The sequence below is a fragment of the Hyla sarda genome, chromosome 3, assembly GCF_029499605.1.
Source record: "Hyla sarda isolate aHylSar1 chromosome 3, aHylSar1.hap1, whole genome shotgun sequence".
Taxonomy (NCBI): Eukaryota; Metazoa; Chordata; class Amphibia; order Anura; family Hylidae; genus Hyla; species Hyla sarda.
In genome coordinates this window covers 162,491,497-162,503,722 of record NC_079191.1, presented here as the reverse complement: position 1 = coordinate 162,503,722, position 12,226 = coordinate 162,491,497, and the positions used below count along the sequence as shown (strand labels likewise).

At 47.9% G+C, this 12,226-nt stretch overlaps 1 protein-coding gene across 1 annotated transcript in view; it reads right to left on the bottom strand.

Moving 5' to 3' along the window:
• LOC130361842 (probable cation-transporting ATPase 13A5) overlaps nucleotides 1-12,226 on the bottom strand; it is a 218,814-nt gene that overhangs the window by 174,053 nt on the left and 32,535 nt on the right. The window contains exons 4-6 of the mRNA XM_056565409.1: nucleotides 3,793-3,927; nucleotides 1,781-1,851; nucleotides 1,617-1,697 (exon numbers count right to left, since the gene is read on the bottom strand). Of these exons, the coding sequence (XP_056421384.1) occupies nucleotides 1,617-1,697; nucleotides 1,781-1,851; nucleotides 3,793-3,927 (287 nt within the window). The remainder of the gene's footprint in view (nucleotides 1-1,616; nucleotides 1,698-1,780; nucleotides 1,852-3,792; nucleotides 3,928-12,226) is intronic.

Here is a 12,226-nt window from a genome sequence, read left to right as displayed (position 1 = left end):
TTCCTTGCTACCTTCCTACCCTGCACCTGTGTTCCTGTCCTGACCTACTGCCATCTTGCTACATCTTGTCTGTCTCCTTATGTGCCACACCAGCTACCTGTGTGGACGAGTCATGCCAGGGGTAGTGGCCTGGGTGCAGCCAGCTGCAGCAAGACCATCCTGTTTGCGGCGGGCTCTGGTTAAAACCAGCAGCACCTTAGATTCCGCTCCCTAGCACGGCTCACGTCATCATCCACACAGGCCCAGAGGATCCACCACCTGCTGTGACCATGACATTTTGTCTGTCCTTTCACAGTGTGTAGGCCCTTGACAGATTAACAGGTACAAAATAGTACACTACTTAGATGTACGTATGACGTATGCACTGATGAGGGCAGAAAAATGCTCTTCAATATGCCTAAAAACTCTGTATTTTTGTAAAACACCAGCCGGTGATTACTTTTGTCTGTCCTATCACAGTATGTAGGCTCTTGACAGATTAACAGGTACAAAATAGTAGACTACTTAGATGTACATATGCGGTATGCATTGTCGAGGGCAGAAAAATGCGCTACAGTACCCTTAAAAAAATATATTTTTGTAAAACACCAGCAGTATACAACAGTGCTGCAGCCTAAAAAAGCTGTGTACTAAACACAAAATTGCACTCTGTCAGACTATTAGGAATGGACTGCTGGGTATTATACCATCTACAGACTAGTATAACCAGCGGATGATTTGTTGTGGAACAAAGACACTGAATTGCGCAGAAAAATTATTCCTACCTCCTCTGCTAAGGTTCATGAAGTTGATGCAGCTTGTTGAAATGTATGAGGCAACACACAGCTATGTGCCCCTCTCTGTAATACTATGCTAAAGAAAGTGACCGGGAGGTTAATGCCTGCAGCTGCAGTAAAAATCCTTTCCAGTGAAAAAAAACAATGCTCTTCGTCCACGAAAACATTGAGTAGGAGGATGTTAAACGCTGCTGGAATGCACTTTTCTCTGCTGTAACACACACAGGCTCTGCATCCTATCTCTCTGCAGTGTAATGAATGAAGTGGCTGGCCGCAATATGGCTGCCGATTATATAGGGCTATGACATCACAGGGGGGACTGGCTGCTGATAGGCTGCATCCTGCATGTAATTCAGGGTCATCCCGTCTACTTCCCTTCCTGCCTTACCTTCCCGCCTTCCCAGCATCCCTTGCCCCATGTACTGACATGTGGATCCACCATTTTAGATGCCCTGGAGCCTGGAACGCTGTGAAATGGAGTTTAATTAAGCGATTTAAGCAATAGATTCGTGTCGATATTCGCATTTGTTGCGAATCGAATATTTCCTGAAATGCGTAATGAATTCGGGTTCGTCAGTTTTGATTCGCTCATCTCTATTAATCATGTTCATTTTTTCAGCGGAATCCTACATACACATTTATAGAGTTGATTTATTACTGCCGCGTCTGCTGCACACAGAAATATATCTTATGATCACTATGTCACATATGTATGTCTGGTACAGTTCTTATACATACTTATATACATATTATTTAGTCATACTTCTATGATCACTTTCTATGAATTTAAGATTAGTAAGTTAGTCACATTATTCAATTTAGAAATAATGAATTTAGTACCTGGCTTTTTGTTCTTCGCTACTTAAGCCCAGACCATACTTTGCATGTATATCAGAACAGGAATGATTCTCATCCAGAACCCTTAAAATAGAGATACACATATTTTATAATAAATCACAAATTACCACGAGAGGGATATAACAAAGTCTGTACATCTCACTCACCCAATTTTCTGAAACAAGCCTTTTGATGGATTCCACACATACCGAGTCTTCTGTACTATTATGTATCCCACCTGTGAATAAGTTTAACACACTGACATGAGAAACAATATTGCAATTCATGTTCTATATACAAAGCGGAAATTATACAAAATATCTATACAGTATGTTTCGCTCTACATTTGTAAGAGAATGTACAATACTGAAAAGAATCAGAATTAAACTTCCTTCACATCACATTTGGGCTATACAATCAACATTTCTAATGAATGATTTTGATGGATCAGTATACTGGTTCTGGCATGAGAATACTGTAGGTGAAGTTAGGTTCAACGTTGTGGGGCTCCGTTAGGGAACTCAGTTACAACATCTGAAAATGGGGCTGGGACGTAGGTTGAGACACCAGACATCAATGGAAATTGATGGACATTTTTTTACATGATTTTAGCGGAGAAAAAGACTGACATACAAGGTCTTTTTTCTGCTTAAGTCCTGCCAATATAACAGAATCAGCGAAGCGAGCACTATAACGGAGCTTTGAATCATAATGTTAACCTAGCCTAAGTGTCATGTCTGTCCTGGTCTGTGTTCCCACACAGCTATTGGATTTGCTGTGTGTGAACAGTTTTATGTTTCCTGGTCAGGGAATAGTTAATGTCTATGGCTTTTTCAGCCTCAGCCTCTGTTAGCCAATAGCCTTTAGGGTGTGTCTATTTAAAGTCAGCCCAGTCTAGCCTCTGGGCCAGTGAATCTTCATTTGGACTTCATTACATCTTGCTACTGCCAGGCTGCTAATGGAGGCTTTGGGTGAAACTCTTCTTATATGAGCTTTTAAATCTACTTTCTCTGTTTTAGCATGCACCTTGTATGTTTTGGTTTTAGGCATTGTTAGGTGGCATGCTCTTAGTGGATTTTAAGCTGTGCTTGTTTAGTCGGGATTTAGGATTTGTTTATCCTATCTGCTTTGTGTCTTTTCACACTGTGTTTTTTCTTGTATCCGTTTTTATGAAGTTCTGTGTTTTATATTTCTGTTTTCCTACTGGGCCAGCATCCTGACTACACTGCGGAGTGTGCCGCTGGCCAGTAATCTATTTGGATTTATTATTAATCGCTACTCCTATAGTGGAGTGGAGTGTCCAGTTTGTGTGTCCAGTGTGAACAGTGTGCTATGTTGTATCCCTGTTACCGCTCCATAGGGACTCCTTATCTACTGGGGGTGTTCAGAGGGATTGCTATTCCTGTCTTGTGTTCAGTGTGAACAGTGTTCTATAAATATACCCTGTGTTTCTAGGCATCCCTATTACCTGTCCATGGGGACTTCATGTCTACTGGAGATTTGCATAGGGAATGTGAATATTCCTGCTTAGTGATAGATCCCTGTTTCTGGTCCATGGAGACTCTGTGTCTACTGGATGTTCTGGGGGAATATGCTATATTCATTTCTGTTCCTAAAGTCTGTTGACTTATCCATTTTCCTGTCTGGTGTTTTGAACTTTATGTTTATTAGTTCTTGATTTCAGATCTTTGGAGTTCTGTACATGACTACTGATGTGTAGTGTCCTCTGTTCACGACCACGGATCTATAGTGTCCTCTGTTCATGACCACTTAGTTCTCTGTTCATGTCTGCTGATCTATAGTGTCCTCTGTTCATGACCGCTGATCCATAGTGTCTCCTGTGCTTCTCACTGATCTGTGTCCTCTGAACTTAATCTGTTATAGAGTTCTATATTTCTGTTATGTTTCTGGTTTGTGACCGACTATTTATTAGTATGTGTTTTTATTAGGCCCCTGCACTTTAGTTCAGGGAGGGGCCAGCACCCAGTTGTCGATCCACCGGTTAGGGTGGATGGACAAGTAGGCAGGTAGAGCGGTTTTTGGGTCAGTTTAGGGCTCACTCTCCATGTCCCCTGGTCAGTCCCTGACACTAAGAATTTAATTGATTCTTTCTTTGTTAAAAGGGAAGAAAATATAGTTTCTAGAAAGCAATGCGTGCTAGATTATTTGCATAACTTACCCTTATCTCAGGCATTATCAATAACTTATGTAGGTCAGATGTTTCCATTGTTGAGGATTCAAAATTGAATAAAACGTGTGAAGGATCTGAATCCATCCATTTTACTTTCTTCTTAGTATACTTCTTGAATTCATCCTGTATAGAAAAAAAAAAAAACATCACTGCTTTGTTATCTACAATATAAAGAAGTTTGAAAAGAAACAATAAAAGGAAGCCACTCAAAGTTTATCATAGTTACCAGTGTGCACAGCAGGGCTTCTATTACCACTCTGGATATCATGACCAGAATTTTTGGACCCAGTTGCACAACATGTAAAAGTAGACCCTCCATCCCCACATATTATGTGCTTTTTACAATACTGTTTTCTACTGAGGGTGCATTCCCACGTGGCGTATTTTGCTGCGTATTTGCTGCTGCGTATTTTCCTACCCATTGACTTCAACGGGAAAATAAAATATGCAGCAGCAAATACGCAGCAAAATACGGCACGTGGGAATGCACCCTAAATGAATACTTTATACACACATTTTGAACTATACAGTTCTGAGGCTTAGTTCACATGATTTCCTTATCCCTCCAAGGCACGGATACATCTTGAAAACTGGCAAAATGATATGTCAACATATTTGGAAACAGATCATAGTAACATAATTCATAAGGTTGAAAAAAGACCAGAGTCCATCTAGTTCAACCTATATCCCTAATGAGTCCCTACTGAGTTGATCCAGGGGAAGGCCAAAAACCCTCATACTAGAGGTAAAAATTCCTTACCGACTCCAAATATGGCAGTCAGCATAAATCTCTGGATCAAAATGCTGTCCCTAAATATCTAGTATGCATGACCATCAAAGTTATTATTCTCCAAAAATGCATTCAGATCCCTTCTGAACTCTTTTACCACCTCCTCCGGGAGAGAATTCCACAGTCTCACTGCTCTTACAGTACAGAACCCCCATCTGTGGTGGTGTAGAAACCTTCTTTCCTCTAAATACAGTCCTGGGTATAAATAGATCATGGGAGTGATCTCTGTACTGCCCCCTGATATATTTATACATAGTTATTAGGTCGCCCCTAAGCCTTCTTTTTTCTAAACTAAATAACCCCCATTCTGATAATCTTTCTGGGTACTGTAGTCCTCCCATTCCCCGTATTACTCTGGTTGTCCATCTTTTAACACTCTCTAGCTCCACTGTATCTTTCTTGTACACTGGTGCCCAGTACTGTACATAGTATGTGTGGTCTGACTAGTGATTTGTACAGCGGTAGAATTATTTCCTTGTCGTGGGCATCTATGCCCCTATTGATGCACCACATTATTTTATTTGGCAGCAGCTGCCCGACACTGGTCACTACAGATATGTTTACTATGAACTAAGACCCCTAAGTCCTTTTCCACGTCAGTCGTCCCAAGTATGCTCCCATTTCATTTATAACCCTGCCCCGGATTTTTCCTCCCCATGTGCATTACCTTACATTTATCAGTGTTAAACCTCATCTGCCACTTATCAGCCCAAAACCCCAAATTATCCAGATCCATTTGTAACAGTGCACTGTACTCTATTGTGTTTACCACTTTACAGAGTTTAGTATCATCTGCAAAGATTCCACTTGGAGAAGAAGTAGAGGAGGCACTGGATTGCAGTTACTTGAAATGTATTCCTCAGGTCACAGATACAAACAATGGCCGACGGGCCGTTTCTCGCTCACATGCACTTAATCATGGCCAAAATGATTTTGGCCATGATTAAGCCCATGTGAGTGAGAAACGGACAGTCAGCCATTGTTTTTGAGATTCACAGGTCTCAATCTCCCAGTTTGTATCAGGATAGTTAAAGTCCCCCATTATCATCACCTCATTTTGATTTGATGCCTTGTTTATTTGCTTCAGTAGGTGATCTCCTGCCTCTTCCATTATGTTTGGTGGCTTATAACAAACCCCTACCAGAATTTATTTTTTATTTTTATCTCCATATATTTCTACTCATAATGACTCCACATTATTGTTTTCCTCACATATATCCTCCTGCAGTGTGGTTTTCAGACTCAATTTCACATAAAGACCAAGTCTCTGTTGAACACAATTTTGGCACAATTTTCTTCAGACATCAACCACTTCAGTTACTCTGTTTTATTGGAAAGACTTCTGGCATTAGTCAACATGCAATACAATGGCGTATGATTTTCCTTCCTATGAAGCCTATCCCTATTAACTATTCTATCCCCTCCCTCTGCCCCACCCCCAGGTATATTACTAAGTCCCCACTCTCTATTTACACTATCTTCCCCCTCTACATTGTAGGTTCCCTCCCCAGTCCCCAGAAATGGCCACATTTATTTCAATGGTCTGAGCATAGTCAGTAGCTGCCTATACCTATGGGGAAAGGGGAGGAGAGGGGGGGATAACTTTGCCTATACTTATGGGGGAGGGGGGTAATTCTGCCTATACCTATGGGGAAGATGGGGGTTACTCTTCCTTTACCTATGGGGAAGAGGGGGGTAACTCTGCCTATACCTATGGGGAAGAGGGGGTAACTCTATCTATACCTATGGGGAAGAGGGGGGTGGTTAATTCGGCTTAGACCTATGGGGTAGAGGGGGGAGGTACCTATGGGGAAGGGGGTGGGTGGGTAACTCTGCCTATACTTATGGGGAAAGGGTGAGGGGGTAAGTGCCTGTACCTATGGGGAAAGGGGGGTAACTCTGCTTATGGGCAAGATGGGGGTAACTCTGCCTAAACCTATGGAGAGGACGGGGGGGGGGGGTTACTCTGCCTATACCTATGGGAAGAGGGGGGTAACTCTGCCTAAACCTATGGAGAAGAGGGGGGGGGGGGTAACACTGCCTATACCTATGGGGAAGAGGGGGGGGGGAACTCTACCTATACTTATGGGAAAGGGGGAGGGGGTTAACTGCCTATACCAATGGGGAAAGGAGTGGAAAGGGGGGGTATAACTTTGCCTATACTATGGGGGAGGGGGGTAACTCTTCCTATACCTATGGGGAAGAGGGGGTGGTTAACTCTGTCTAGATCTATGGGGAAGAGGGGGGTGGGTAACTCTGCCTATACTTATGGGGATAAGGGGCAGGGGGGGTAACTGACTGTACCTATGGGGAAAGGGGGGGGTAACTCCGCCTATACTTATGGGCAAGAGAGGGTAACTCTGCCTATACTTATGGGCAAGAGGGGGTTAACTCTGCCTATACCTATGGAGAAGAGGGGGGGGTAACTCTGCCTATACCTATAGGGAAGAGGGGGGGTAACTCTGCTTATACCTATGGGGAAGACAGGGGGGTTACTCTGCCTATACCTACGGGGAAGAGGGGGGTAACTCTGCATATACCTATGGGGAAGGGGGGGTAACTCTGCTTATACCTATGGGGAAGACAGGGTGGTTAACTCTGCCTAGACCTATGGGGAAGAGGGGGCGGTAACTCTGCCTATACCTATGGCGAAGAGGGGGGGTGGGTAACTCTGCCTATGCTTACGAGGAAAGGCGGAGGGGAGGGGGGGCAACTCTGCCTATACCTATGGGGAAAAGGGAGGTAACTCTGCCTATACCTATGGAGAAGAGGGGGGGGGGTAACTCTGCCTAAACCTATGAGGAGGAAAGGGGAGGGGTAAGGGGGTAACTCTGCCGATACCTATGGGAAAGAGGGGGGTAACTGTGCCTTTAACTATGGGGAAGAGGGGGTGGGTAACTCTGCCTATATCTATGGAGAAAAAGGAGGAAAGGGAGGGGTATCTCTGCCTATACCTATGGGGAAGAGGGGGGGGGGGGTAACTCTGCCTATACCTATGGGGAAGACAGGGGGGTTACTCTGCCTATACCTATGGGGAAGAGGGGGGGTAACTCTGCCTATACCTATCGGGAATACGGGGGGGTTACTCTGCCTATACCTATGGGGAAGACAGGGGGTTACTCTGCCTATACCTATGGGGAAGAGGGGGGTAACTGTGCCTTTAACTATGGGGAAGAAGGGGTAGGTAACTCTGCCTATACCTATGGAGAAAGGGGAGGAAAGGGAGGGGTATCTCTGCCTATACCTATGGGGAAGAGGGGGGGGGTAACTCTGCCTATACCTATGGGGAAGACAGGGGGGTTACTCTGCCTATACCTATTGGGAAGAGGGGGGGTAACTCTGCCTATACCTATCGGGAATATGGGGGGGTTACTCTGCCTATACCTATGGGGAAGACAGGGGGTTACTCTGCCTATACCTATGGGGAAGAGGGGGGTTGGAAACTCTGCCTATACCTATGGGGAAATGGGGGGGTTGGGAACTTTGCCTATACCTATGGGGAAGAAGGAGGTGGGTAACTCTGATTATACCTATGGGGAAGAGGGGGGGAACTCTACTTATACCTATGGGGAAGACAGAGGAGGATACTCTACCTATACCTATGGGGAAGAGGGGGGTAACTCTGCCTATACCTATGGAGAAGAAGGGGGTAATTAACTCTGCCTAGACCTATGGGGAAGAGGGGGCGGTAACTCTGACTATACCTATGGGGAAGAGAGGGGGGGAACTCTGCCTATGCTTATGAGGAAAGGGGAGGGGAGGGGGGACAACACTGCCTATACCTATGGGGAAAAGGGGGGTAACTCTGCCTATACCTATGGAGAAGAGGGGGGGGTAACTCTGCCTATACCTATGGGGAAGACAGGGGGGTTACTCTGCCTATACCTATGGGGAAGAGGGGGGGTAACTCTATACCTATGGGTAAGAGGGGGGTAACTGTGCCTTTACCTATGGGGAAGAGGGGGGTGGGTAACTCTGCCTATACCTATGGAGAAAGGGGAGGAAAGGGAGGGGTAACTCTGCCTATACCTATGGGGAAGAGGGGGGTAACTCTGCCTATACCTATGGGGAAGAGGGGGGTGGGTAACTCTGCCTATACCTATGGGGAAGAGGGGGGGGGGGGGTTGGTAACTCTACCTACACCTATGGGGAAGAGGGGGGGGGGGGTAACTTTGCCTATACCTATGGGGAAGAGGGGGGGTTGGTAACTCTACCTACACCTATGGGGAAGAGGGGGGGGGGTAACTCTGCCTATACCTATGGGGAAGAGGGGGGCTAACTCTACATATACCTATGGGGAAGATGGGGGGTTACTCTGCCTATACCTATGGGGAAGAGCAGGGTTGGAAACTCTGCTTACACCTATGGGAAAGAGGGGGGGTTGGTAACTCTGCCTATACCTTTGGGGAAGAAGGGGGTTGGTAACTCTGCCTATACCTATGGGGAAGAGGGGGGTGGGTAACTCTGCCTATACCTATGGGGAAGAGGGGGTGGGTAACTCTGCCTATACCTATGGAGAAAGGGGAGGAAAGGGAGGGGTATCTCTGCCTATACCTATGGGGAAGAGGGGGGGGGTAACTCTGCCTATACCTATGGGGAAGACAGGGGGGTTACTCTGCCTATACCTATGGGGAAGAGGGGGGTAACTCTGCCTATACCTATGGGGAAGACGGGGGGTTACTCTGCCTATACCTATGGGGAAGAGGGGGGTAACTGTGCCTTTAACTAGGGGGAAGAGGGGGTGGGTAACTCTGTCTATACCTATGGAGAAAGGGGAGGAAAGGGAGGGGTATCTCTGGCTATACCGATGGGGAAGAGGGGGGGGGGGTAACTCTGCCTATACCTATGGGGAAAACAGGGGGGTTACTCTGCCTATACCTATGAGGAAGAGGGGGGGTAACTCTGCCTATACCTATCGGGAATATGGGGGGGTTACTCTGCCTATACCTATGGGGAAGACAAGGGGTTACTCTGCCTATACCTATGGGGAAGAGGGGGGTAACTGTGCCTTTAACTAGGGGGAAGAGGGGGTGGGTAACTCTGTCTATACCTATGGAGAAAGGGGAGGAAAGGGAGGGGTATCTCTGGCTATACCGATGGGGAAGAGGGGGGGGGGTAACTCTGCCTATACCTATGGGGAAAACAGGGGGGTTACTCTGCCTATACCTATGGGGAAGATGGGGGTAACTCTGCCTATACCTATGGAGAAGAAGGGGGTAATTAACTCTGCCTAGACCTATGGGGAAGAGGGGGGGGGTAACTCTGCCTATGCTTATGAGGAAAGGGGAGGGGAGGGGGGACAACTCTGCCTATACCTATGGGGAAAAGGGGGGTAACTCTGCCTATACCTATGGGGAAGAGGGGGTAACTGTGCCTTTACCTATGGGGAAGAGGGGGGTGGGTAACTCTGCCTATACCTATGGAGAAAGGGGAGGAAAGGGAGGGGTAACTCTGCCTATACCTATGGGGAAGAGGGGGGGTAACTCTGCCTATACCTATGGGGAAGAGGGGGGGTAACTCTGCCTATACCTATGGGGAAGACAGGGGGGGTTACTCTGCCTATACCTATGGGGAAGAGGGGGGCTAACTCTGCCTATACCTATGGGGAAGATGGGGGGTTACTCTGCCTATACCTATGGGGAAGAGTGGGGTTGGAAACTCTGCTTACACCTATGGGCAAGAGGGGGGGGGTTGGTAACTCTGCCTATACCTTTGGGGAAGAGGGGGGTTGGTAACTCTGCCTATACCTATGGGGGAAGAAGGGGGTGGGTAACTCTGCCTATACCTATGGGGAAGAGGGGGGGGTGGTAACTCTACCTACACCTATGGGGAAGAGGGGGGGGGTAACTCTGCCTATACCTATGGGGAAGAGGGGGGTGGGTAACTCTGCCTATACCTATGGGGAAGAGGGGTTGGGTAACTCTGCCTATACCTATGGAGAAAGGGGAGGAAAGGGAGGGTATCTCTGCCTATACCTATGGGGAAGAGGGGGGAGGGGGTAACTCTGCCTATACCTATGGGGAAGACAGGGGGGTTACTCTGGCTATACCTATGGGGAAGAGGGGGGGTAACTCTGCCTATACCTATGGGGAATACGGGGGGGGGTTACTCTGCCTATACCTATGGGGAAGACGGGGGGTTACTCTGCCTATACCTATGGGGAAGAGGGGGGTAACTGTGCCTTTAACTAGGGGGAAGAGGGGGTGGGTAACTCTGCCTATACCTATGGAGAAAGGAGAGGAAAGGGAGGGGTATCTCTGCCTATACCGATGGGGAAGAGGGGGGGGGGTAACTCTGCCTATACCTATGGGGAAGACAGGGGGGTTACTCTGCCTATACCTATGTGGAAGAGGGGGGGTAACTCTGCCTTTACCTATCGGGAATATGGGGGGGTTACTCTGCCTATACCTATGGGGAAGACAGGGGGTTACTCTGCCTATACCTATGGGGAGGAGAGGGGGGTTGGAAACTCTGCCTATACCTATGGGGAAATGGGGGGGTTGGTAACTTTGCCTATACCTATGGGGAAGAAGGAGGTGGGTAACTCTGATTATACCTATGGAGAAGAGGGGGGAACTCTGCTTATACCTATGGGGAAGACAGAGGAGGTTACTCTGCCTATACCTATGGGGAAGAGGGGGGTAACTCTGCCTATACCCATGGAGAAGAAGGGGGTAATTAACTCTGCCTAGACCTATGGGGAAGAGGGGGCGGTAACTCTGACTATACCTATGAGTGTCACGATGCCGGCTGGCCGGTAGTGGATCCTCTGTGCCAGAGAGGGATTGGCGTGGACCGTGCTAGTGGATCGGTTCTAAGTCACTACTGGTTTTCACCAGAGCCCGCCGCAAAGCGGGATGGTCTTGCTGCGGCGGTAGTGACCAGGTCGTATCCACTAGCAACGACTCAACCTCTCTGGCTGCTGAAGATAGGCGCGGTACAAGGGAGTAGACAGAAGCAAGGTCGGACGTAGCAGAAGGTCGGGGCAGGCAGCAAGGATCGTAGTCAGGGGCAACGGCAGGAGGTCTGGAACACAGGCTAGGAACACACAAGGAAACGCTTTCACTGGCACGATGGCAACAAGATCCGGCAAGGAAGTGCAGGGGAAGTGAGGTGATATAGGGAAGTGCACAGGTGATCAGACTAATTGGAACCACTGCGCCAATCAGCGGCGCAGTGGCCCTTTAAATCGCAAAGACCCGGCGCGCGCGCGCCCTAGGGAGCGGGGCCGCGCGCGCCGGGACAGGACCGACGGAGAGCGAGTCAGGTACGGGAGCCCGGGTGCGCATCTCGAGCGGGCGCTACCCGCATCGCGAATCGCATCCCGGCTGGAGACGGTATCGCAGCGCCCCGGGTCAGTGGACCTGACCGGAGCGCTGCAGTGAGGAGAGTGTAGCGAGCGCTCCGGGGAGGAGCGGGAACCCGGAGCGCTCGGCGTAACAGTACCCCCCCCCTTGGGTCTCCCCCTCTTCTTAGAGCCTGAGAACCTGAGGAGCAGACTTTTGTCTAGGATATTGTCCTCAGGTTCCCAGGATCTCTCTTCTGGACCACAACCCTCCCAATCCACTAAAAAAAAGGTTTTCCCTCTGACCTTTTTGGATGCCAGGATCTCTTTGACGGAGAAGATGTCCG